This window comes from Pipistrellus kuhlii, unplaced genomic scaffold (genome assembly GCF_014108245.1).
Source record: "Pipistrellus kuhlii isolate mPipKuh1 unplaced genomic scaffold, mPipKuh1.p scaffold_m20_p_13, whole genome shotgun sequence".
NCBI lineage: Eukaryota > Metazoa > Chordata > Mammalia > Chiroptera > Vespertilionidae > Pipistrellus > Pipistrellus kuhlii.
In genome coordinates this window covers 49,159,123-49,185,932 of record NW_023425438.1, presented here as the reverse complement: position 1 = coordinate 49,185,932, position 26,810 = coordinate 49,159,123, and the positions used below count along the sequence as shown (strand labels likewise).

Sequence of the window (26,810 nt, the reverse complement as noted above, 5' to 3'; positions counted from 1 at the left end):
TCCAGAGAGAGGTACCCCTACAAAGGCCTTCACATGAAAGAACTCTGAGATGGACTGGACAGCCTTGGAAACACAAAGGATAAGTTGTTGGAAGCAGATCCAAACTTAGAATGGAGCGCAACAACGCACAGGCACAGAAAGTAGATTCTGTCCATGTCACCAGTTACACACCGGAAGGAGGCCAGCTGTCCACACCATTCTTGATAAGTGTTTACAAAGAAATAATCGTGCCTAATTCTTCACGTTTCCAGTGTGTTAGTTACAGTGAATGTTAATTTGACCATTTTTCCTCCCATATGCCTTTGTTGCTGACCTGGTTACCATTGATGTCTGAGACCTACACAGTCTCAGGACTGCCCATTTGTGGGTGATGGATACTCGAGGGACTGGTTCTAAAGCTTATGATTACCTGCTCTTCCCCACTACAAACCAGTGTTTCCTGTGTGTTTCGGATCCCGAGAGGCGTTCTGAATTGCTTCCATTGGTTTGTTTTTACCAGGTTGGGTAGATCTGGCCCCCTCGTCAGCTCCAACACCTGGCAATACAGACCCCGTGCTCATCGTCCTCGGCTGCTTCTGCGGATTCATTCTGATTGGGCTGGTTTTGTATATTCCTCTGGCCATCAGAAAAAGAGTTCAGGAGACACGGTTTGGGTAAGTGTCCCAGTTGAAACATGTTTTGTTTGGCTCTGGCCTGTGTTGCTCCATAGTTAGAGTGCCAGCCTATGTCCCAAAGGGTTGTGGGTTGGATTCTCAGTTAAGGGCATGTTCGATCACCAGCCCTGGTTGGGTGCATTTGGGAGGCAACCAATCGATGTGTCGCTCTCACATCGATGCTTCTCTCTCACTCTCTCCCTCCTTCCCTTCCACTTTCTCTAAAATATCAATGAGAAAAATATCCTCGGGTGAGTATTAACAGCAATAAAGAAATGTTCTGTTCAGAGGTGTCGGTGAGATAGATGGTTATGCTAAGTGACAGTGTCTGTCCTGCCGACCTGCTCCTTGGTGTTCAAACTGTGAGCCCTGCCTGTGCTCACCCTGGGCGGGCAGCATCCTCACTGAGGCCAGCACTACAGAGGCAGCCCGGTTGGGTCTGTGCCAAGAAGACCATCAACAGGCCTTTGCTGCTCAAACTAGGCGTGCAGCTGAGGGACGCTGGAGGGGTGGGCGCAGAAGCAGAGGCTGCTGCTTTGCCTTCTGAGACTTAGCCAAGCATTTAGGAAGAGCACATAGCAGTGTTGCCCTTCCCAGTCTTTGAATGTTCAGTACCTTTTTGCTTCCTCCGAAGTCTCCCCTAGGCACTCTCTTTTCTTGCTTTTCTTTAGGAGGAAATATTTTCTAGAACATATTTTTATTCTGGTTTTAAAATGCATGAAGGACAAAGTGCTGGAATGAGGCCCCCACTCACAACAGCATGAAAACTATCACCTTCTTAGGAATAGACCCAACAGATGTGCAAGAACTTTGTGGAAAAAGTTAGTAGACTTTACCAATAACGTGGAAGAAAAATAGTGGGGAAGTGTGTACCATGCTCATGGATGAGAGGGCTGTTTTGTTGGAGAGATCGTTTTTTCCCTCAAATCAACCATAAATTTTATATAATCATCTTGTTGATTCCTGCAGGGTTGTTGATAAGTGGCAAGCTGATTTTAAAAAGCACTTTGAGAGTAAAAGGAGCAGGGACAGCCGAAGCAGTTGGGTCAGCCCCTGCTGTAGCTATAGCCCAGGGTGAGGAACCCTGTTTTTGCCAAGGTTCATTTGGATATTTATAACATCATTAGAGGGCCATACAAAATTATCAACTTGAAAATTAGCTTGCTGCATTTGGTCAAACATTTAATTAACTCGCCCCTAATGCCTTGGCAGGGCCAGACCAAATAAATGATTTCATGGGCCTTATACGGCTAGGCGTTCCCCACCCCTGCATAGCCTGAGATGTCTGTTTTGTTCACCAGGAACGCCTTCACAGGCGAGGATGTGGAACTGGTGGTCAATTACACAGCAAAGAAGTCCTTCAGTCGGCGAGCCATCGAACTCACCTGTAAGTTGACTTCCATTTTTCTTTGTCGGCAGAAGTTAAAAATGGTTAAGAGCAAAGAGGGAACAACAGATTCATTGACAGATTTCTCACAAAAGCCAGAGGCATCCAAGGATCGATGTTGTTACCCTGCAAGATGCATTCAGCAAGCGGCAGGTAGGGAGTCAGACGTGACCCTGTGCCTCCTTGCCAGCCAGCTTGCAGGAAATATGGGTGAAGGCGATGAGGTGACAGCCTCCACATGCCTTGCCAAGTGGTAGGAGATGTGGGTAGAGGTCCGGGATTTAAAGGAAGCAGCAGAACACCTGGCCTGCTCAGAGCTTGTCATTTCCTGGCCCCCAACTCAGAACGATTTGCTGACGCCCTTGGTATCAATTTTATGCTTTGCTGAATCAGAGTGGGCGTTCTTCTCGTTGACAGGGGTGGGCGGGGTGTGTAAACACATAGTTCTGTATTCTCGAATAATTCCAGAAATTGTGTAGGAAGTGTTATAGGCATCTCTCACTGACACCAGAGAGGTGTGACCAGCCAGGACAGCCCCGAGCCCGTGGGAGAGGGCTGTCTTCAACCTTGATCCTTGTCTTCTCATATAAATGAATCGGCGTTGTGAAAAGCCAATTTAGAAAAAGAAGAAAAGGAAAAGAAAAAACAACTTATTAAAGCAAGTAAAGCATGCATAACGCAGAAACAAAGCAAGCAAACCTATCCATCTGGCTTATGAAGCACAGACGCTCTCAGCTAATCTGAAGAGCGGTTGGATGGGGGTCTGAGGGCTTATGTACCTCCCTGTCTATAGGTCTCAGAATCCCTCTGCTGACTAGTTTGGTACAGATTAATTCTCAAGGTCCCTTTTTTTTTACTCGTTGTGGCCTTCCCAGAATTCATGAGAAGCACCTGTGCCAAGCCCTGCGACTGCTGGCTTCTCTGCTTAGGCTGCAGGGGTCTTCAAACTACGGCCCTCGGGCCACATGCGGCCCGCAGAGGAGTCTGATCCGGCCCGCCAGGTTTTTTGGGCAGTGAGTGCAGCCGAGGTGTTACATTAGGAATTAGTAGTCCATATAGTCCGGCCCTCCAGCTCTCTGAGGGACCGTGATCTGGCCCCCACTTTAAAAAGTTTGAGGACCCCTGGGGGGCAGAACGGCCCTTTTTTCCTTTTGCTTTCCCCTATCTTTCTGCACGCTCTCCTTAGGGAGGTTTTTAACCATTTGCTCTGTGTCCTTGGCTGGGGAGGATAATGGTTTGTTAGTTATAAGCTGGCTGCAAATTGCCTGGCACTGCTAGGCCTTGTTCTAACTTTCCTGTCTCAGTTTCCCTATTCCTCCTGCCCTGAATCCTGCCTGTAACAAAAGTATATGCAAAGACTTTCAAATTTAAGCTTCTGGATGTTTTCTAAACAAAATAACAGCCAAATATAAGAATGAAGGTATACAGGTCGCTGTGAAATAAAAACTCATGTGATATAGAATGATACAATTTCCTTCCTTTTCTAATCTAGAAGTTTGACTTTTAGATGTTACTATATTTCTTAAATATTTTTATTGACTTTTGAGAAGAGAGAGAGAGAGAGAGAGAGAGAGAGAGAGAGAGAGAGAGAGAGAGAGGAGAGAGGAGAGAGAGGAGGAAGAAACATCGATTGGTTGCCTCCTGCGTGGGCTTGATCCTCGAGCTCACAACCCGGGCCTGTCCCCTGACAGGGAATTGAACTGTGACCTCCTGGTTCATGGGTCAACCCAACACTCAACCACTGAGCCACAGCAGCTGGGCAGATGTTCTTACATTTTTTTTTTTAAATCATAATTTACACCAAATTTTTTTTTCTATATTGAAGGACCATTTGAGTAATTTTTTTTTTACCAAGAGCTTAAAATGTCCAGATTGTCCGTATGGTTTTTTGTTGTTGTTTTGTTTTTAATATATATATTTTATTTCAGAGAGAAAGGGAGAGGAAGGGAGACAAACATTAATGATGAGAAAGAATCATTGATCAGCTGCCTCCTGCATGCCCCCCATTGGGGATCGAGCCTGCTACCCGCACATGTGCTCTGTCAGGAGGGAATCGAACTGTGATCTCCTGGTTCATAGGTCAACATTCAACCACTGAGCAACACCGGCAGAGCTGTTGTTTTCTTCCACAGCCTTGCTCACTGCCTTTCTGGGGCACAAACGGGGTCATTTGCCCAGTAGTCATTGAATGGGTCTCCCTCCCCTGGTTAATGGCTCTCACACTAACACTTCCTGTCAGTGCTGCACCTTATCACAGAAGGTCTTGCTCTCCAGTCCTCTCCCAGGTACTGAGCTTCGCACTGTCCATGTCAGTGTGATGAGGCTCAGATGCCACAGCACTTGTGCTCTGTTTCCTGGGTTTCTGTGCCTCCTTCCCTGACAGGGAGGAAGGGAAGTGCCCCAGGCTCCTTTGTGACCTGTCCGCAGGGTATAACAGTGAATAGCCCACTAGGAAATACCTACCGACTTCTCTTCCTCACTTCAAGTCAGGAGTGAACCTCCCCAGTGGGAATCTGACTGCCAGTTGCTGATCCTGCACATGGGAAGGAGAAATGTGGTTGTGATGTTTAGGCATTTTCAGGATTCATCTTGCTATAATCATAGTAAAATTAAGTGTGATATTTTATTACTGGCATTTGGGGGAGAAGAGCCATGGAGTATAAAATGGAAAAAGTATTTAACTATTTTGTGGGCTTTATGTGTAATTTTAATTATATCCCAATGAAGGGAAGCGCAGTGACAGCTCATCTGTCCCCTGTCACTTCCTTCCCAGTAAGCAGCTTGGGAGTCAGCGAGGAGCTGCAGCGAAAGCTGGAAGATGTTATGATTGACAGGAGCCTTCTAACTCTTGGAAAAATTCTGGGTGAAGGTAAACAGCTTAATCCTTTTAAAATATGGGATAAGAAAATAAGCAGTTCACAGTAATTTTTTTAAATGTGTATTTGTTAAATAGAATACCATTTTGTGACTTTAAATTATAATACAAAGAGTTCTATTTTATTATTTAAAACTAGAAGCCTGGTGCACAAATTTGTGTATGAGTGGGTTCTGGTTGGCCTGCCCCAACAGGGTTGGGGGACAATTGGGGGTGGGGTAAGCCTGGGGAAGGGGCCACAGGCAGTTAGCCAGCCGGCCCCGCCCCCTGGTTGAACTCCCAGTTGAGGGAACAATTTGCATATTAGCTTCTATTATATAGGATGAAAAAAGTGAATAGTAATTTTTGAAACTAAGATTGGGCATATGGATGGGGCTCTATAGTGCCTAGCACACACAGTAGGCCTTGAAAATATGAACTCCCTTCCTCTATTGAAAAGCATGTAATTCACTGGTTGGCTTCCTATATCATTTAAATTCATTCCTCAAGATTCCGGCACCCTCTTGGTTAAATAGGGACAAGGGTGCAAACAGAATATCAGAATGTCAACCTGATATTCTGATGTTAGGATGAATGATGATGGTGTTCAGCGTTTCTACTTTATGAATTTTGAAAACATTTCCCATGTTGTTCTGTAATAAAGTGATGACCTGAGCGAAGTCCCAGCCAGCCGAGGTGCTAACAAGCGGGAGGGTAGTGCCTGGCTTCTGCCCTGGTTTCCAGTGTGGAGTGCCCGGCAGCTCTGCCTGCTGCGGTGTCTGGGGCCTCTCTGGCTCAGTGGTCAGGAGAGATTTTGCACAAGGTCCACGTAGGTGTTGTTTTGCTTCACAGGAGAGTTTGGGTCCGTCATGGAAGGAAGTCTTAGTCAGCAAGATGGGTCTTCTGAGAAAGTGGCCGTGAAGACCATGAAACGTGAGTTATCTGTCACCCACGAACCCATTCTAGGTGTGGGCAGCTGCTTCGGTGTCTGGTGCTCCATGAGGCCAGGGTGGCGTTCAGAGGCTGTGTTCTGGGTCACCGATGGCTCAGGACGCCATCCAGAGCGCTGCCTGGGCACAGAGGGACCGTTTCTGTGATGAGCTCCTCACACCTGCCCCAGGTCCTCCACACATCTCACCACCCTAAACTCGCCTGTGCGCCCCTTCTTTATCCCCCGCCCGGCCCCTGACAACCATCGTGTGTCTACTGTGGCCACAGTTTTGTCTTTTCCTGATTTTACTTTGAGAGAACAAAGTTGCTGCGGCCCCTGCCCTTCAAGGAGCATGTTAATTGTGCCTGAGGTTTCCCGTCTCTTCTTCCAGTGGACAACTTTTCCCAGCGAGAGATCGAGGAGTTCCTCAGTGAGGCCGCCTGCATGAAAGACTTCAGCCACCCCAACGTCATCGGACTGCTCGGTACTTAGACAGGCAGGCCTGGGGGCCGGGGGGCTCGGCGCACCCACCCTGCGCCAACGGGGAGCCTGGTGTGACCCCCAGAGGCTGACGCCCCGGGGTCTCTTCACCCAAAGGCTTCTCCTCACCGTTCCCACGGGGGGAGGCTAATGGTAAAAGTGGGGGAAAATGGGACGTGATTTCATGTCAGAATTCGGCGGTTAACACCGTTCGCTGAAAAGCACCAATGGGGAGATCGGGTTCCAGGGGTCGCCACGTCGGTGACCCTGCTCCGAGAGGGAGAGCAGCCTGAGAATAACAATGTTCTGACGACTTATTTTTGCTGCCCTGCAATCTAATACATGCTAAGCTCCTTGGGGAGCTTTCCAAGTGTCTTGGACACTCAAGGGAGATGTGAAAACTAATCTTTGGATATAATATTGTGTCAAAGAAGTGAGTGTTACTCGTTTGCAGCCATCGGCCTCAGCAGACAGAGAACAATGGTGCTTTGTGATCGCACAAAAGTGTGCACCCGCTCTGCCAGCGCCGTGTCAGGTGACAGGCTCTCCTTCTAGAATTCCACGGAAAATGAGTTGCAGCTTTTCCTGTAAAAACTGTTAGAATTTAGGGATGTGGATTCTACCTCAGAATACTTTGCGTAGCTGAAGCATTTGGCTTCAGTGCACGTCTTCCTACGATTGAGTGTCTCACTCTCACATGAGACGAGTCTGCTTCTTGAATTCTGATGCGGTCCCTGCCCCTCACTTGGAATCAATGTAACGAAAACTCCCCAGGTCTCTGCAGGGCTCTGCCTGTTATAGGCTAGTTTTTGAGCGCTCTCATCATGCAAAGGCTGGCCCTAACCTGAAAGAAAAAACATACCGAGAGGTGGACCCAGCGTGCATTCTGTATTCTTGAACTCGGTTACGAGTTACGAGCGTTTGTTTTTTTAACTGTTCACTGGGGCACACGTGGTTTCAATTTGGCTCAGGCTCCTGCCTGCTTTTTCCGGTCACTGCTAACAAGGGCTCTTTGTAAGGAACTCTGCTCTTAATTTCAGGTGTTTGTATAGAAATGGGCTCCCAAGGCACCCCGAAGCCCATGGTGATCTTACCCTTCATGAAATACGGGGACCTACATACCTACTTACTCTATTCCCGACTGGAGACAGGATCAAAGGTAATGAATTACCCGTAGCATTGCCTCTGGACGCTTGACAAGGCCTGGACACACTCAGAGTCTGACCCTGAGTGTAAAGGAGGGAGCGCAAGGACTTGAGCCTTTGTTTGGTGCTCCCTGTGCACCCTGGGGGTTGAAATGGGGTATCCACCTTCCGGCAGGCCTCCCCAGGTCCTGCTATTCCTGTTCATGGGGGGAGAAAGTCAGCTGGGAGCACATGCTTGTGCCCCTCACAGTGGAGCAGGGCGGGGCGGGGGGAGGGGCTTGTGATGTCAGAGTGGCCTCTTTCTTTTGAAGTTGCCTCTCTAGCTTGTTCACTCTGAAATCCCTGGGTGCAGGACCTGTCTCAGTTTTCAGAGGGAAGGTGCCCTGAACTGTTTTTCAGAGACTCTCAGCGTGAACTTACTCCACTCATCTTTCTTTTTTGTTCTGTTAACCCTCATCCAAGGATATTTCTTCCATTGATTTTTAGAGAGAGTAGAACAGGGGTGGGGGTGGGGAAAGAGGGATGGAGAGGAAGAGAGAAAGAGAAATACCTATGTGAGAGAGATACATTGATTGCTTGCCTCCTACACATGCCCCGACCAGGGGAAGGGATTGAACCCACAACCCAGGGATGTGTCCTTGACCATGAATCGAACCCATGACCCTTCAGTGTGGGGCTGACTCTCTAATCACTGAAAACCACTAGCCAAGGCCCATTTTTCTTTCTATTCTTGAAAACGGAAATCATGTTGGTTGCTGTAGCTTTATTGTAAATCTTAAAATTGGGTACCGTGATTCCTCCAGATTTATTCTACTTTCCAGAATTGTTTTTAGCTTTTCTAGTTATGTTGCCCTTCCATATAATTTTAGAATCAGCTTGTTTATGACAAGAGAAGCCAGTACACAGCATTTTACTAACTAATGAATAGTTTCTATTTGCAAAAATACAGTGTTGGAAAGTAACTCACATGTACACTTTTGCAGCCATAGGTAATGCTGGGAGTCAAAAATGCAGAGAAAACCTGGGACATCAAGCTTTCATTCAGGGCTTTGCTGTCTGTTCAGTCAGTTGGGGGAATAAACACGTCTGTTCTGCTAATGTGGCAGGACTAGGACTCGATTACGTAATGCGCTCCTCTGTCAGGGCCTCCGTGCTGTCTGTCCTCACCCTCCCCGCCGTGAATACGGGCTCTCATTTCCTTTGTTTAGATCTTCAGTGTCTTTCATTTTGTACTTGTCAGGGTATAAGTTTTGCACTTCTTTTGCAAAATTGTTCCTAAGCATTTTATTTTTTATTCTTTTGTAGATAAAATTGTTTTCTTGACTTCATTTTCAGAAAGAGTGTTCATTTCTAGTGTATGAAACTACACTGATTTTTGTAGTTCTATACACTAGTGTCCTGTCACTTAGTTGAACTCATTTATTAGTTCTACCACACAATTGTCTTTTTTTAAAATAAGCTTTTACTTATTTTTTTTTCTTTCTTTAGAGCAAGAGGAAGGGAGTGAGAGAAACATCCATTAGTTGCTTTCAGCACACACCCTGACTGGGTATTGAATCCGAAACCTGGGCATGTGCCCTGACTGAAAATAAAGTGGTAATCGCTCAGTGCACGAGACAATGCTCAACAAACTGAGCCACACTGGCAAGGCCCACACAATTATCTTTTAAATAACTTTGGTCACAGTTTGCAAGAATTAAATCATTGTTCAAGGAAAAAATAACACAGATGAATAGTACCTGATACTCGTTATGCCTCCATGAATGTTAGCAGACTTGCTGTTTCTTCTACCCAAATCCTTTTCTGGAAATTAGCATCCAGAAAATTAAAGTCCCAGGAATACACAACACAGCATAGGACTTTCCTCCCTGGTCTGTTTACGTCCTCTTTAACAAGTCCATTATGTAAAGGTAAAGCATAATTAAAGCACTTTATCGTGTATACAATGTGTGGCCGACACTGGTCTTGGCACTAAAAATTCAGGGCTTTGTTCTCACCACGTTGGAAAACCCGTGCCAGACAGAATGAGTCGTGACAAACCCATTGCGCTGGGGAGAGGGTGTAGTGGATGGACCTGCTTGTGGTGGCCGGGAAGTCCCTCCTGCTTTCACTCACGCGCAGTGTCTGCAGAGAGCGCCACTTCGGTGGTCAGCCTCAGAATCAGCTCCAGCCCCGGGTGGTCTCCAACACAGCAGCTCGCGTGCCGTCACGCCTGGAGAAAACACCAGGCTGCTGACAGCACACGAAACAAAAGGAAAATTCCTGTGATAAGGGCCCAAGACCATCCTAATCTCTCTCTAAAAGAAAACCATCTTTTCAAGACATTTCAGATGGATAGCAGATGTGGGTGCACAATTGGACAGCTACTTTAAAGTTGGCTTTTTGCCTCAAAGCATTAGAACTTCTCACCCTCAAAAGCCAGATTCCCCCCCTTCTCTGTGTGGCATGGGTGCTTGGTCCCACTGGCACTCAGGACACGGAGGATCCCACTGAGTGGGATCTCATGACATGGGAGATGAATGTTATTCACTGTCAATACTTTCAAACATGGAGAGAAGAAAATGTGATACCTGCCAAACAAGTGTAGAGTTTGTTTGTTTTCATTCCTTTTTTTAAAATCTTATTTGTGCTATTAGTGATACAGAAATGAAGTTTGTGTCCGTGTCTCATGGCCACACATTTCAGAGATAAAAATTCTATTTTCCCCTGGATGGAGATAACGTGCAGATTTCCTTGTAAAAAAATAATAATAATCTTTCTTCTTGCTCCGTCCCCCAGCACATTCCCGTGCAGACGCTGGTGAAGTTCATGGTGGACATTGCCCAGGGGATGGAGTATCTGAGCAACAGGAATTTTCTTCATCGAGATTTAGCTGCTCGAAACTGCATGTAAGGGTCTGGGTGTGCCCTGGGCCGTTGGACTTCATGGTGTTGGTGTTTGTGGTGGGGACACAGTGGGTGGCCGGTCACTGTCACAGTAGGAGGAGAGAGAGCTCTGGAGGTGGAATTCCTGTGTCTCTGATGCATGACTGGGTTTGTGCCCGTGATTTTCAGTCCCTCCAAAACTTCCTCCTGTGACTCTGTTTTTATTTTCACACTCTCACACCCCAGGAGGGTGAGGTAAGACCTTTGTGATCCCTGTTCATTGCCATCAGCCGGCTTTGGGCCCAGTTACAAGTAAGTCAGCTAATCATGCAGACAGTCATGGAAACCATAACGGTCTTTCCCTACACCCTCACGAAGCTGCCTCGTGAAGACGCCCTGTTCCGTGGACACGCCGACCAGAGCAGCAAGGACAGACTAGAGCTCAAGGTCCCCCCACGTCTTCATGCTGAAGCACCAGACCCATTGTCTGCGGTAGATCTTGAAGACAGTAACTGTGTCTTGACTTAAGTTCACAGTTGAAGGAAGAGAGAAGGTTCCTTAAATGTGTTGCTTTTATTTACTTTTCTTGCCTGGAGAAGTGACAGTGGTGCCTGCCCTCACTCCTCCTAACCAGTGCTCCCCTCCTGCCCTCACTCCTCCTAACTAGTGCTCCCCTCCCCAACTCCCTCCATTTTCACCTCATTTTTGAAAGCCCAGATGGGTCTTGTTTTTGTTTTTTAATTTAAACAATTTTTCTACCACAGAAGGAGACCTCTGAAAATCATTTTTTTCCCCATCAATGTTTCCTTAATGCTTTTCCTATCAAGGGACCAGCTGTCGGTTTGCCCGGAACTTTCCCAGGACAAGGCATGTCCAGTTTTAAAAGTCAGTATCGGGCAAACAGGGACAGGTCATCATGCTACCTCCAGACCCCTCATTTCTACTCTTCCTTCTCCTTTTTGTCTAGGATCTGTTTTTATAGGATGAGCTATCAATGTGATTGTATAACTTTAATTGTCTGGGTTACTCAAGTACTACCTGGCTGTCTGTGGGGAGTCCTGGGTCCCCCCCTTGCAGAATGTACTTGCCCGCCTCCCCCAGGCTGCAGGGAGGCTCCCTTGGACCACAGAGCCGGTGCTGCATCCAGACGTCAGGCATAAAGGCCACTGGGACACTCGCTGAGGGACCAGAGGCCCCGGGTTTGAGCTGGGCTCCCTCTATGCCTGTGCAGCTCCCCTGTTCCCTCCTGGTGCACCCATCCTTGTGCACAGAGGGCCTGGCTGGGTCAGATTCCCATACAGACAAGCAGGGTGCAGAGTTCTCTCTCTGCTGCCCCCCCTCACGTGCCCTGCCGTTGTTTCCCAAGCAGGTGGGGCCTGTTTCTCTGGGCCACTTCCTGTGCGTGTGACGCAGGCCTGTGCTTCAAGGTTTTATTGTGATGGACCTAAGGACTCAAACTCCTCTCTGCAGGTTGCGCGATGACATGACGGTGTGTGTCGCAGACTTTGGCCTCTCCAAGAAGATTTACAGCGGTGATTACTACCGCCAAGGCCGCATTGCTAAGATGCCTGTGAAGTGGATCGCCATCGAGAGCCTTGCGGACCGAGTCTACACCAGTAAAAGCGACGTGGTGAGTATAGCTTTACTGGGGACCTTGTGTCTTGCAGAGGAAGCGTGCTGAACGAAGTGACTTAGCTGGTGTTGCCAGACATTTCACTGATAAACTGAGGGCCGGGAGTGTGCTCGCATCTCTCTTATTTATTGCTAGGCACCCTCATTCAGGTGCAGCTCCAGGTTCTGGTGAAGGCTCCTGATGTTCAAAAGATCTGTCTTTGCACAGGCCCTTAATTTATTCCCGTTTTCCTCTGTGACCCTATTGTGACTTATTGCCCACAACTAAGCTATTTCATATTCATATTAAATTCAGCAAGTTCATTCAGTGGCTCTATGGGACCAACATGATGTACAAAAAGTGCTGTGTGGCTACGCCCTCAACCAGAGACGAAGAGAGAAAACACTTGACAACAGTGGGACTGAGCATCGATTCGGCAGGAGGCCTTGGCTGCCCTGGTCAGATTTCCCGTAACAGCGTTAGCAGCAAGTGGGCACAGTGACGTTCCAGCCATGTTACTGCCGTGTTGGGAGAGCAGCGTGTCTCAGTCATAATTGTCAGCTTTGTGCACAGTCATCAGGGCTCTAAGGAAATGACCTTTCCCAATGAAAAAGTCCATTCAGGCTTTCTGAAAAGACTCAGATCTTACTTCTGGTTGCTTTGTTCTCAGTGGGCATTTGGCGTGACCATGTGGGAAATTGCAACTCGGGGGATGACACCCTACCCCGGAGTCCAGAACCATGAGATGTACGACTATCTGCTCCACGGCCACAGGCTGAAGCAGCCGGAGGACTGCCTGGACGAACTGTGAGTGAGCCGCTGGATGTGGCCAGGCACCCTGCATGGGCCGGCCAGTGGGTCTGCAAAGACCTAGGGACGGGGGTGCTTTTAGCCAGGATGCGTGTGAAGAGGTGGCATGTCCAGGCCAAAGCCTTTCCTGGTGTGAGAGGTGGTGTGTGCACATATTCTGCAGGTCTGCAGGCACCCCTGGGAAATGCGTTCTAGATAAATGGGTCAACTTTACTGCATATGAGGTACTTGGTCACCTGCCCTCTTGTGCTGCCGTCATCCTTCTCTTCCTGTTCAGTATTTCAGACGGACAAATCGCAGTAATATCCTAAGTCAGGAAATTTAGAAAACTCAGCCTGTGGCTCTGAGGTCAGGCTGGTCATCAGAATTGCGTGGGGGATAGTCTAGCAGCACGATTCCTCGGCCCCATGCCTGGACGCTGAGGTTGTTGGAACAAAGTGGGCCAGAAGTGCATGTCTTAAGACACTGGGCGACCAGGTGCTCTGCCCGGCCTGAGAGCCCCAGCTCAGCCTGCATAGCCCGCGTGGGACAGGCCCCTCCTCTCTAGGGTGGGCGGTATGGGGAGAGGCCTGGGCCTCTGAGTCACTGAGGCCAGGTGCGGCCTCCACCTACCCACAGGGGAGGCCATCGCAGCTGACTGGATTTGTGTGCCTCATTATCAGCCGCAGATAAAGTCCAGTCGCGTTTTCTTCAGAGCTGTTGGGAGGGCTGAGGAAGTGTGTGGAGCGCTCAGCCTGCAGGAGGCACAGAGCAAGTGTCACATCGTGATGCCGATTCGTAATGAAACATCACACACAGTGACCTGCCCAAACACCTTGCTGACCTTCTTCAGCTGACTTCCTGTGGCATTATCTCTACCTCCCTAGTGTCGAGTCTCTTCCCCACATAACAGGGGTTACCCACATTGTCTCCTTATTCAGCAAGATTTCAGGACCTTGGGCCTGTACGGGCTCGGGCTTGGGAGTGGGTGGGACCCCCCCACTGTGTCACACACACCCACTGTGGCCTTGCTTCCTCACGTAGGGGAGGGCTAGGTTAGAGGGCATGCAGGCTCCCCTATCTCGTCCACGCCAAACAGAAAACTCTTATTTTTTTTTTAACAGAAGAAAATCAAATTGTAATACGTGTGCATGGAGAATTCACATAAGCAGGAAAAACCTTGATTGACCAGAGCCGCAGGCTGTTTAGTCGTGGTGGCTGTTGTGGTTATAGATTACAATATTAAGAACAAAAACAAAAAATGTTAAGCCCTTTAACAACATTGTGAAATTCTAATGCAATTAGATCTGGGGTTTCGTGGTGGTTTTTGAAAGAGCCACGTGAATGAAATGTTTGCTTCTAGAAAGGAAGAACCGTTTTAGCCACACAGTGTTGAATGAGGAGTTTTGTGGCTCTTTCCCTCTTGGCTTCCGTCTTGTGCCACAAGCAGTTGGTCTTTGCAGTGATTACCTAAGGTCTTAGCAAGGTCTGAGCTGTGTCACACTGTGGTTTTCCAGTGTTTTACACAGAGCCAGATGAGGAATGCTGACTCGCGTTTCTGAGCATTTTTGGGTGAGAGTCACAGAGTCAGCACGTGCCACGTGGCCAGGAGGTCAGGCGGATCAGGCGGCCCTGTGGTCCCCACCCAGCTGGCTCTGCACCTCAAGCTTGAACCAGGCCTTCTTGGGCCCCTGTCCCATCTGGATGCTAGTCAACAGAGGCATCTGTTTCATATCAGGGACGTTTTCTTTTGAAAATGAGACACACTTCTGAGCTTCTCATCTCATTTGCTGTCTAATCTTAGCCGAGGTGAGTTCATGCCTATGTTACTTGCCTCTGGGTCTTTTTCAAGTCAGTTCTAAGACATGGAAGGGTGTAAGTGATGGAGTCCACTGTATGTCCTGCCCTCTGAGGCTGCCTCTGCTCACAGTGTCACCACTCCGAGTGACCAGGCGGCAGGCCTGTTCCCCTGGCCCAAGAGCCTCTCTGCATGATTCCTCGTAGTCTCCGTAGGACATTCCTCAGCTGAGCTGTGGCCTCTGGCTGTGGCCCTCAGGCACCCCCACCACTGGCCGCTGTGGTTCCTGCACCAACACCATTCCCCTCTGATACTCAGGAGCCACCTTGTTCTTTCTTTATTCCACTTGGTCCCATCAACTTTATCCCAATGATGTCCTTCTGAGTCCCCCTGCCCTCTGACTCCACCCTAATACCATCAAATCAGAGAAGCTCAAGCCGGCGAGGCCTTTTGCATGAGGAAACAGTGGCACAGTGGCATCACGGTGTGAATTGAATAAGGACTGCAGTTCACACCACCTTCTCCCTCTCAGAAATCCTTCTCTACTTACAGATCAGTCCCTCCACTCCCACCTGTGGCAGCTCAGGCCCCAGGCAGGAGAGCAAAGGGGCTCCTCCCATCGGCCAAGTGTCAGCACTCAGACCCTGCCCCACGCTGCAGGGCACATGCCATTTCTCTGAGCAGATGGGAGGAGCTCCGCCATCCTCAGAGCCAGGGAGAAGCAGGTGCCTAACAAATATAGATAAATTCAGAAATTTATAGTTTTTTAAAATTCGTATTATTGCATCTTTTAAACTCCTTTGTGAAAAGTTGTGGTAAAATGCACAGAACGTACATTTACCATCTTAACTGTGTTTAAGCGTGCAGTTCAGTCACAGAAGCGCATCCATGTTGTACAGCCGTCACCCCATCATCTCCAGAACTCTTCATCTCACAAAACTGAAACTCTGTTCCCCATGAAACAGTAATCCCCATCCGCCACTCCCCCAATCCCCACAACCTATGTGACTACATCTTTTATGAAATCTCAGTAGAAAAACAAAAATGACCATTTACGAAGGCAACTACCAAACTTGCTTTTTATTTTTCGTCATGTTTGTTTGTTTGTTTGTTTTTGTTTTTTAATCCTCGCCTAGGATATTTTTCCATTGCTTTTAAAGTGAAAGAGAGAGGGAAAGGCAGAGGGACGTATTGCTGTGAGAGAAACACAGTGTTTGGATGCCTCCTGCACATGCCTTGACCAAGGCCCAGGCTGGGGAGGAGCCTGCAATCAAGGATGTGCTTTTGACTGGAATCAAACTCCAGGATCCTTTGGTCCGCAGGCTGACACTCTCTCCACTGAGGCAGACTGACTAGGGCTTATTTTTTCTTTAAATCTCTGAGATTGAACTTGTTGACCTTGGTCCACCACTGCAGAATTGCCCTTTGTGGGAGGGACCTCCACAGTACACACACTACCATATATTTACTAGTCATATTTCTATTTTATAGTTACATATTTTATAAAGTCTTGAAGAAAAATAAGTTTAAAAATGACATTGCTACCACTTGAATATGAAGAACATAAATTATATCAGTAATTTTCAACCGTTTGCCTCTCACAGCACATATAAACCAATTATTAAAATTCTACAGCACACCAAAAACTGTATTGTTTGCCAATCTGACAAAAAATATAGGTATCATTTTTATTCATTTACACTGGATGGCTGTTATTGGGTTGGCTGTTGTCAGTTTTTTTATTTGTTAGGAGAAAAGAAGTCAGTGTCCTTGGCTAAGTAGTCAGGTATTGCATGTTTTATAATATTCTTGTGGCACACCGGTTAAAATCTCTGGGTGATGCAAACGCTTTCTCCAAAGACATGGGATAAATGAAGGTAAATAATGGGGCCTTCATGGCCTAATGAATAGGGGGGTATCTTCTAAGGGCAGAATTCCTCAAAGCTCATCTCAGACTGCAAACAGGCAGGGCTCTGTGGAAAACAGAAAGTCGTGCAAATTGATTTATACCATAAAAACCTCAAAAATGGAAACAGAAGCTGTTTGCCAAGTCCCAGTGGCCGACTCATGCAGGTAAAACATGGAGAATCAGAGAGCTGAGGTGATGTCCAGGTGGGAATCGGGCTCATCAGGGAAACAGGAACTCAAGGTTCTACGCTCATAGGCAAAGTGTAGAACCCCGCCGGCCAGGAGCTCAGGCATTGCTGATAGGGGCTGAAAAGTAAACAAATACGGGTATTGATTGTTGTATGTGGATGTGGATGAGATCTCTCAGTACATGTGTGAATGGTAGTAGAATTACCCACAGTTCTACATGATGGGATTACATGTGAATATGGGAATTTCATATTTATGTTCACAAGATTCCAGCTGGAGTGCCTCAGTAGTTGAGTGTCAACCGATGAACCAGGAGGTCATGGTTTGATTCCCGGTCAGAGGATATGCCCAAGGTATGGGCTCTATCCCGAGTGTGGCAGCCGATCAATGATTCTCTCATCATTAATATTTCTATTGCTATCGCTCTCTCTTCATCTCTGAAATCAATAAAAATATATATTTTTTATAATATAGCAGTAATCTACTACATGTGTCAGCATTGGAGTCATTTCCTTATCCAGCAACATGAATGTCAATTTCTCAAAAAAGGAAAGAGTCCAAATGGTAGTAAAACTCACTCTTCCTAATGCAGTCATCTCTCTGCTTTACTGTGCTCACATCAATGTCCCCCCTTTGTAATTCCTAATTACACAGAGAATGAGGACACCACCCTGAAGAGAATCCTCTCTACAGGACACAGCAGAGGTCATGAGGAGCCCCAGTCATAGGTCTTGTCCTGCCAGAGACCAGTTCCCCTGCTGCCCACATAGCAAAGTAACAAGGACAGGGCTGTTGACAAGAGTAGATGCAGTAACACACACAAAACACCAGGCACAGTGAGGCACACACTCCTTTACCCACCCCTCCCCGGCCCTTCTAACAGCTCTCCTGGTGACAAACCCAGCTTCATGTGCAGAACAGGGGTCAGCCACTTTTTCTGTAAAGGGGAAAATTGTAAGTATTTTTTATTTTGAGGCCATGTGGTCTCTGTTGAAACTACTTAACTCTGCCATTGCAGTAGAAGTAGCCACACATAAATAAAAGTAGCTGTGTTCCAATAAAACTTTATTTACTGTGGAGAGCAACTACAACGTTCGGATAGGATCAAGTCTCGGTCTGACTTGTGGCAAACAATTATAGCCAAAGGCTATGGTTATAAACTTGACCTATAATCCCACCCTGCAGTCCTAGGTAGCTAAGGGGTGTGGGCTGTGGGAGGTGCAGCAAGTGCTGCCAAAACCAGGCTTGAGTGCAACAACAGGAACGAAGTAGATTTGAAACTCTCGAGAACATTGTAAACATGTTGACCACTCCCCTTGTTTTGCTTTGTGTGTTCTGACTATAAAATAAAGGTCCTGCTTACAGGAAGAGTCACTGTTTCCTAATCTAGGCACAGGTCCTACCTGGCCCCAATTGTATTCTCTTGTCTGTCTTCTTTAGTCATTCACCGCTCCTCCTCAGGGTCACACAAAACAGATGGTGGGCTGGACTTGGCCCATGGTTCATATTATGTCCTATATTCCTGGAGACAGAGGAGCACTATCTCATACCCATGGAAAATTTATAATAAAAATTGAACAAATGTGCCACAAGGAAAACCTCAGTAACTTCCAAAAAGTAAAATCAGTATGGATTAAAATGTGATAAAATCATCCTCACCTAGTAGCTCAGTTGGTTAGAACATCAACCTGATATGCCAAGATCGTGGGTTCGATCCCCGGTCAGGGTACATGCAAGAATCAACCAACGAATGCCTAAATAAAGTGGAACCACAAATCAATGTTTCTCTCTCTCCCTACCTCCCTTCCTCCTTCTTCCCCTACTTCTCTCTCTCCCTTCCTCTCTCTGTAAAATTATTTTTTTTTAAATCCAAGACAAGGTGAAAACAAGGGGTGGACTGCACAGAGGGCTGGGCACTATGCCAGGAATTAACTCGCCTTCTCTGCTTGCAGGTATGAAATAATGCACTCCTGCTGGAGGGCTGAGCCTTTGGACCGACCCACGTTCTCCATGTTGAGGCTGCAGCTAGAAAAGTTCTTGGAAAGTTTGCCTGAAGTGCAGGACAAAGCTGAGGTCATTTACATCAACACGCCGTTTCCAGAGAGCTGCGAGGGCCTGGCAGAGGGCCCCCCCCTCACTCAGCTAGACATGGCCATCGACGCTGACTCTATCATTGCTACCTGTGCGACCAGCGCTGCCGTCAGCGTGGTCACAGCCCAAGTCCACGAGAATGGACCTCACGAGGGAAGGTACATTCTAGATGGGGGCAGTGAGAACTGGGAAGACATGGCTCTCGCTGTCCCAGCAGCAGGGACAGCGGGAAAGAACGGTGTTTTACTGGAGGACAGACACACGAGGAGCGGGGTCCCCTGGTCCCAGTCCAGCACACTGCCCACGGGGAGCCTAGCGCCAGATGAGCTTCTGTTCGCAGATGACTCCTCGGAAGACTCAGCAGTCCTCGTGTGAGGAGAGCCGGGACATTCCCAAACCAGGGAGGCAGACCCCTCTGCCTTAGAGACCCAGGTACGCCCCAAGTTTCTGGTATCCGTCTCCCTGCCTCCGCCCGAAAGCACCAGATGAATGTTGTTCAGTACGTCATTAAAAATACATTAATATATATTTATTTAAATAGAAAAATGTGTGTATATGGTGGAAAGAGACATAGATATTATATTTTAATAAAAGATGACTTATTTTATGTCACTTATCATGCAGATTTTTAAAATTTAAGCTTTAACAGCCTCATCTCTGCAGTTGCTCCCTGATGTTAACATTTGCACAGTTGTTGTTTTTATTTTCCTGTTAAATGTAAAAATATTCATAAAATGAAATTGCTTGACTTTGCTTCTGGTCTTATGAAGAATCCAATACTCCTCTGAATCATCTTTTTTATAAGAATGACCTTTTGCTATGTAAAGTTTTATAACTGATTGTTTGATACAACTTCCTAATAAAATACAAATGAGGAAGGATGTGTGGTACTTACCTGAGACTTGGAAAGACCAGGGTTGCTGGCAGCCTCGTGGCTTTGCAAAGGAATCCCCTTAGTGCCTGACACTCAATGCACCTGCTCTGGCCATTCTTGGATGTTCCCTAAAGATAAGCAAAATCATCCTGGAGAGACCAAAGTTGAAGGGCGGAAAGTTATTTAAAGGGTTGAAAACACACTGAGTGCAGCGAGTGAAATGGGTTGCGGAAGAGTGTGTGACAAGTGGAGGGCTTCCCTAGGGGAGGCAGGCAGCAGGGAGCAGACCTAGCACTCAGCAGCTCGTTTGCATCTCGGTGTTCCAATCGTCATTGTTTCTTGGGCACATTCCGTGAACTGACCTGTTGAGTCTATGCATCATGACGTGGGTGCCAGTGCCATCACGTGTGGGCCATGAACTGAGGCTGCAAAGGCAGCGTGGCCTGGGGTGGCCCACATCTAGAGAGGGAAGAAGCAAGAATTCACAACCAAGCAATCTGCTTCTGGCAGGTTCTAAGCACATGATTTGGGGGTCTGCTCCAGAGCCTCTTGACCTTTTAACTTTAATAAACACATATAAATGAGGCATGGCTCTCATTAAGTCCTCATAACAGCCCTACCAGATAGGTACTATTCTCTCCACTTCGCAGATGGGCAAACTGAGGCAGGAAGAGGCTACCTTACAGTCCTAATAAGAGCAGCAGCCGGATGTGGTCAGTCGATCTCAGCCCTCGGGGCAGCACGGCTGGGCCAGGACCACTGTCATACTCAGCCAGGTCACCAGCCTGAGGTCAGCTTTTGTACCAGCTCAGGGGCGGAGACCTTAGTCCGGCTGCCAGCCCTGGTGCCCCAGTATCCAGGATGAGTAGCTCCCCCATCACTGTGAAATGCCTGATACTAGAAAGTTCTGAGGGCAGGAAAAGAATTTGCATGAGAATTACCAGTATCACATTTTGTCAGTAAAAAAAAAAAAAAAAATCTACTGTTGGGATTTTTTGAATGGTTGTTTTAAAAAAAAATTAATAAAGCCCGACTCATGTTGCTCAGTGGTTGGGCGTTGACCCATGCACCAAGAGGTCACCGGTTCGATTCCCTGTCCATTGGGGCATATGCCCGGGTTGCAGACTCCATTCCCAGCATGGGTCCTGCGGGAGGTAGCCGTAGCCAATCAATGTTGATGTTTCTCATCGATGTTTCTATCTCTCTCCCCCTCTCTCTAAAATGAATTTTTAAAAATCAATAAAAATGTTTACATCTTTTTGCACAAAGTTTCTTATTGATGGTGACTATTAAGAATGTGAATAACTCATCATTAAAGTCTTGATCAGGAGCTTAATGGTTAGTTCAAGAAAAAAAAGTACAATGTTCACATCTGTGAGCAAATTGAAAAACTTATTTGGAAGTTTTATATAAATTTCATATTAACGAAACTATTAAAATATAGCAGATCCTTGAATAATGTCATTTCGTTATAACATTAACGAGAAGAAGTTGTTTGGGGGTCAGGGCCATTCTCTGTGTGGAGTTGGAGCCCAAGTCTGCGTGGGTTTTCTCCAGGGACCTGGTTTCCCCTCATGCTCCAGAGATGTGTATGTGAGGTGAACTGGCGCGCCTACACTGTCCCCATGTGAGTGAGGTGGGTGTGAGTGGCCAGCGATGGAGGAAAGTTTTGTCCAGGGTGGGTCCCGCTTGGCACCCTGAGCTACTGTAGAGGCCCCAGCCACCACCATCCTGGACTGGAATCAGCGGGTTGGGAAATCATCTTGATTTTATCCTTTTAAATGTGTGTAGAGCTCCCATTTACTTTAATGTTTAATAGTAGGGGCATTTTGGATCTTTATTTAGAAGTCTGGTGATGTTTTTGTGACCAGAAATAAGACATAGGAACTTAACTCTTAGCCTCTGATAAAGATGGTCTCATTGTACATCATTTCACGTCAAGCCACAGTTTCTAAGAACCTATTGAGGATGGTAAGTGCTGACTTACTATGCTCTTTTATATCTACTTTTCATTATCTAATGTAAACAGGTATGTAATGAATAGCTCATCGGATTCCATAGCGCCCCAATCCTGTGCCATTTGCTCAGTGTGTGCTGCGTGCCCTGAGGAGGGCTGGGACGCTGGACGAGTCGGCCACGGGAGAGCTGAGGAGTGGGCCAGCGTGGCTTCTGGCTTTTCTTGAGAGATCAGCACACAGAGAAGTGCCCTCATCCAGCCCCCGCGATGCGCCAGGGCCTGGGTGACACACAACCCACTTGCTTTTCCCAAGAGGAAAACGAGCCGGATCACCATCGTTCAGACATCTGAAATCTCACAGAGAACCTTGCAAGCCGTGTCCTCTCAGTCACATTTGACTGTCGGAAAGTTTTGAAAGAACTTTCAGGGGAGTCCCGATCTTGGCAAACTAATAGTGTCTTCTGAGCATGAACTAAAAATAGCCTTTCAAGTTCTCTTTTGTGTCAACTCAAACTACTTTTGTAAGGGGCTCTTCTGGGCTAACCATGGGGGAGTGAAAACATGGAGAAACAAGTCATTGTCTTCAGCTGGGCTGGGACAAGACCGAGGCCACTGAAGAAGGCGAGAAAAATACAGAAATTCTCCTGACCTGCAGAGGGAGACTAGCTCTGCCTTGTGAAGGTCTTTTCCTTTCCTTCCTTTCTTCCTTCCTCCCTTCCCTCACCCTTTTCGTGACTTTTCTTACTGAATAGGAAAAAGTGAGGGTCAGGGTTCCAGGAGCAGGGACACCACAGCGGAAAGGCTGCTGCGAACCGGTCCTTCAGGCTGTGCTTGCGATCTGGGGCAGGCTGCTTGACGCTCCTGGAGCCCAGGTTTCCATGAGTGCACGGTGAGCACCTTCTCCGCACCCCTGGGCAGGCCAGCTTTCTGAGAGAAAGTTAGACTTTTCCCATTGATGGCTTCTGCCAAGTTCACTCCTTATGGTGTAAAAACTCACCATTTGTCATATTAGAAATATTTCCCCTGATTACGTTACCAACTCACTCCAAAGTAATACAAACTAACTGGGAAAGAAAAGAATTTCACTGTTGTCAGTGATCCATGCAGCTAGACAGCTGGCAGAGGGGAGGAGACTGGCCCCCATCGCTCACCTCAGACGGCTCTTGGCTTAGAGTTGGCGACTCCAGACACATCCATGCCCAAAGATGCCCCTCCTGTCAGTCTGTGAGCCACAGGGCCCATCCCTCCCAGATGTGGTGATGGAAGCAGTGCTGGCTTTAATCAACAGGATTTGGGAACCTTAGGGGAGTCAGTGCCCTCTGAGGAGGGGGACACTCCCTCTGCCTTCACCAAGCAGAGGTTCCCTGCGCAGGAAGCAGCCCAAAGCCCCCGTCTCTTATCTTACAAATCAGGTTGATTCTGGCCAGATGAGTCCTGACTCAAACCAAGAACTTCTGCTGAGTCAGTGGGAAAACAATCACCGCAGAATAAATCCGCTACGAAAGCAATTTAACTTCTCTAAAGACGTTTCACTAACCTTGCTTGACAAATGGAAAACAGGAAGTTGTGTTTTCTTTCACGAGCATTTCAGTAATGCACATTGTTTCTATGCGTGAATCTTATTTTCTCTCTCTTAAAGCTCCAAGAATAGAAGTAAAACGGCCCTTCTGTCCAACTTTAAGAAGCATGTCTAGATAACAACTTATTTGTATTTACTAGTAAATGTAATAATTACTGAAACTAACTCAAAGACCGCTACGTTAGGATGTTTTTGTGTATAATCTTTTATTGAAATGGATTGTACATACAGATATTTGAAAGGGAAATTTCAGTTATATACAGTAACTCCTAGTACCTCTTACAGATGCAATAATTTTAAACTGATTCATGGGCTTACTGAGACTGCATAATTATACATTCTAACCAGAACAGCAGTCACATGAGGACACACAATCAACTCACCCACTCACTGACATTCACGGAGGAGAAGACTGTTCTGACGTCTGGGTCTGCCAAGAACAGCTCCCTGGGCCTTGCTGTGGTTAGTCACAGCCCTAGCAGGACACAGATTGCCTCCAATGCACTGTCTTTTTTTTTTTTTTTTTACATATTTTATTGATTTTTTACAGAGAGGAAGCAAGTGAGATAGAGAGTTAGAAACATCGATGAGAGAGAAACACCGATCAGCTGTCTCCTGCACACCTCCTACTGGGGATGAGCCCACAACCAAGGTATAATATATGCCCTTGATCGGAATCGAATCTGGGACTTTTCAGTCCACAGGTCGACGCTCTATCCACTGAGACAAACCGGTTTCAGTATGGCTTGGCATGCACATTTTGTTGAAGTTCATTAGTGACAGGTGAAACATATCAGCCAAGCCTTGGGTGCTATTGGGACTCTCACAAACTTCAGGACTAGAGACTGTGTGCTCTCCCTGGAAGCAGACTCTGCGGCCCCACCCCATAGGAAGAAAAATTAGAGAGAAAAAGAGAAAGGTGCCCAGGTTGCAAAAGTAGTAAACTGTCTTTATTCACAGATGAGATGGTTCCATATGTAGAGAAGCCCAAGGAATCCATGCACAGAGAAGAGAGGTAATGGATGATCTTAGCAAGGTCACTATGCAAAAGTGATTGCATTTGTACTATGAACAATCAAAATATGAAATTAAGAAAAAAATTCTAGTCACAATAGCATCCAAAAGAATAGAATAGCCAGAAACAAATTTAATATCTGAAGTGTGAGACATACACTGAAAATTACAAAACATTGCTGAGAAAAATTAAAGAAGCTCTAAATAAATGGAGAGACATTTCATGGTTATGAGTTGAAACATCCCAAATTGCCAAGATGATAATCCTCCCCAAATTGACCTATAATTTCAAGGTAATTCCAATCAAAATCCCTGCAGCTATTTTGTAGAAATTGAAAGCTGATCTTAAACATATATGGTAATGCAAAAAACAAAACACTTCAGAAAAAGAACAAAGCTAGAAGACTCAAACTGTGATTTCAAAACTTTCAAAGAAATGCAGCTGTGACAATAGCCATCCATCAGCAAAAAAAATTACACAGAAATTAGTTTGAGATGAATTATAGACCTAAATATAACAGCTAAAACCATGACACATCTAGAAGATGGCATGGGAGAAAATCTCTGTGACCTTGAGTTAGGCAAACACAATTCATAAAAGGATAAATGGATAAACTGGACTTTAAATTTTAAAATTTTGCTGCTAAATATACTGTTAAGAAAATAAAAAGACAATAATGGCCTTAGCCAATTTGGCTTATTGGCTAGAGCATTGGCCTGGAGATCAGAGTCCCCGGTTTGATTCCTGCCTAGGGCATGAATTGCAGGCTCCTCCCTGGTCTGGGCCCTGGCTGGGGCACATGCAGGAGGCAATCAATCAATGTGTGTCTCTCACATAGAAGTTTCTCTCTGCCTTTCATTCTCCTTTCCACTCTCTATAAAATATCAATGGAAAAATATCCTCAGATGAAGATTAACAACAATAACAAAAAAAGACAATAATGCTCAATATCATTAGCCATTTTGGAAATGTAAATTAAACCACATAGTAAGATACCACCACAAGCCCACTGGGTACAGTGAAAGAAAATACCAAGTGTTGGTGAAGATATGGAGACCTGGGACCCTTGAGACATAGCTACTGGAGAAAATAGAGCTAGTTTGGAAACCAGTTTGGCAGGTTCTTAAAAAGTTAAAAATAAACTTGTCATAATCCCAAGGATATCCAGTTCTTGGAAACTACCCAACAAATAAAAACATATGTCCACAAAAAGAAAAAGTAGGTAAATGCTCACGGCAGCAATATTTATGACATATTTGAAAGATAAACAACTCAAATGTCCATCAACTGGTGAGTGCATAAACTAAGTGTGGTCTATCAGCCAATGGTTGGAACACTATTAGCAACAGAAGGGATGAACTACTGAGATGTAATACTACATGGTTGAGTCTCAAATATGTTTTGCTAAGTGAAAGGAGCCAGATGCTATAGACTACATACTATTTCATGTTGTGAAATGTCCAAAGAAAGGCGATGAAAGTGTTCTAAAACTAGATTGTAGTGGTAGTTGCAGAACTCTGTAAAGTTTACTGAAAACTATTGACTTGTAAGTTACAATGGGTGAATTTTATGCTATGAAAGTTATACCTCAATAAAATGGTTTTTTCAAAAAGTATTCTTCCTCATTCAAATATTTGAAATCCTCCTGAGAAGATTAAAGGCTAATTCTTCTTATAACACTTTAAGTTGAACTTTCCCAACATTTACAGCCTTCCCAAGAGGCAGAACCAAACTGTGTTGTCAATCTGAAGCATAGTAACCTCTATTTCGTAAAACTGCTGTTTGAAATTCTCTATTTAGATAGTCCCTTGTTCTGTGAGTTAACTGTTATTTTTAGATGGTCCCTTGTTAACTTTGCTTTTTAACTTCTACTTGAATAATTGGGAAGATAAGCTTAGCTGTCTAATCTTGTAGGCTAGTCATCTTATGTAAGGGACTGATACTCCCATGCTCTCATGCCAGGTGTTTTTTTTAACTGAATAGAACTGTGTTGTGCTCAAGGCTACAGGCTTCCTGTGAGGGATCTACTAAGCACACATAGGACTCTTTTATAAAAAGAAAACTCCTTATTTGTTACTTTGCTCAGAATTTGAGAGACATATTCCTCTGAGTAACCGGCATAATAAAGCAGCGTAACTCCACGTCTCTAAGTATTGCTTGGTTTTTCTCCTGTCTTCTATAACACTCCTTTATCCCGTGTCTTTCTGAACATAGTGAAAGGCAAGCTCACTTAAAGATTCCTAAAACGATCAACAGATAATTTTTCATTTTTGTTTAACTCTTTAAAAATTAGATAAAACTTGCAGTTTTTACAATATTTTAAAATAAGAACATGTTTTAAATATGTAGGAAAATGTACAATATGTAGGAAATTAAAGTAGGCCACCTCCAAATGTGCCATTGTGGCACAGGATTCTTTTGAGCTGGAGGCAAGTGAGGATCAATAGATGTGGAAAGAAGCCTTCTCCAAGCTTCCCTTAGCTGACCCAAAGCAGAAACCTCTGAGGGCGGCGGAGGGGGGAAAGACTGCCATACATTTTCTTTCCTGGGGAAATTTTATGACAATAAAAAAAATGGCAAGTCAGCTTCAAAATGGACCCCCACAGCTCTGGCTAGTTTTCCTCAGTGGTTAGAGCATTGGTCTGTGGACCAAAGGGTCGTGGGTTTGATTCCCAGTCAAAGGC

General features: G+C 46.0%; 1 protein-coding gene across 1 annotated transcript in view; it reads left to right on the top strand.

Moving 5' to 3' along the window:
- Positions 1 to 19,579, top strand: part of MERTK (MER proto-oncogene, tyrosine kinase) — a 103,240-nt gene extending 83,661 nt beyond the window's left edge. Inside the window, exons 10-19 of the mRNA XM_036436023.2 lie at positions 500 to 653; positions 1,955 to 2,040; positions 4,814 to 4,909; positions 5,747 to 5,827; positions 6,217 to 6,309; positions 7,346 to 7,464; positions 10,229 to 10,338; positions 11,785 to 11,944; positions 12,597 to 12,733; positions 18,563 to 19,579. Of these exons, the coding sequence (XP_036291916.1) occupies positions 500 to 653; positions 1,955 to 2,040; positions 4,814 to 4,909; positions 5,747 to 5,827; positions 6,217 to 6,309; positions 7,346 to 7,464; positions 10,229 to 10,338; positions 11,785 to 11,944; positions 12,597 to 12,733; positions 18,563 to 19,076 (1,550 nt within the window). The 3' untranslated portion in view covers positions 19,077 to 19,579. The remainder of the gene's footprint in view (positions 1 to 499; positions 654 to 1,954; positions 2,041 to 4,813; positions 4,910 to 5,746; positions 5,828 to 6,216; positions 6,310 to 7,345; positions 7,465 to 10,228; positions 10,339 to 11,784; positions 11,945 to 12,596; positions 12,734 to 18,562) is intronic.
- The last annotated feature ends 7,231 nt before the right edge of the window (positions 19,580 to 26,810 follow it).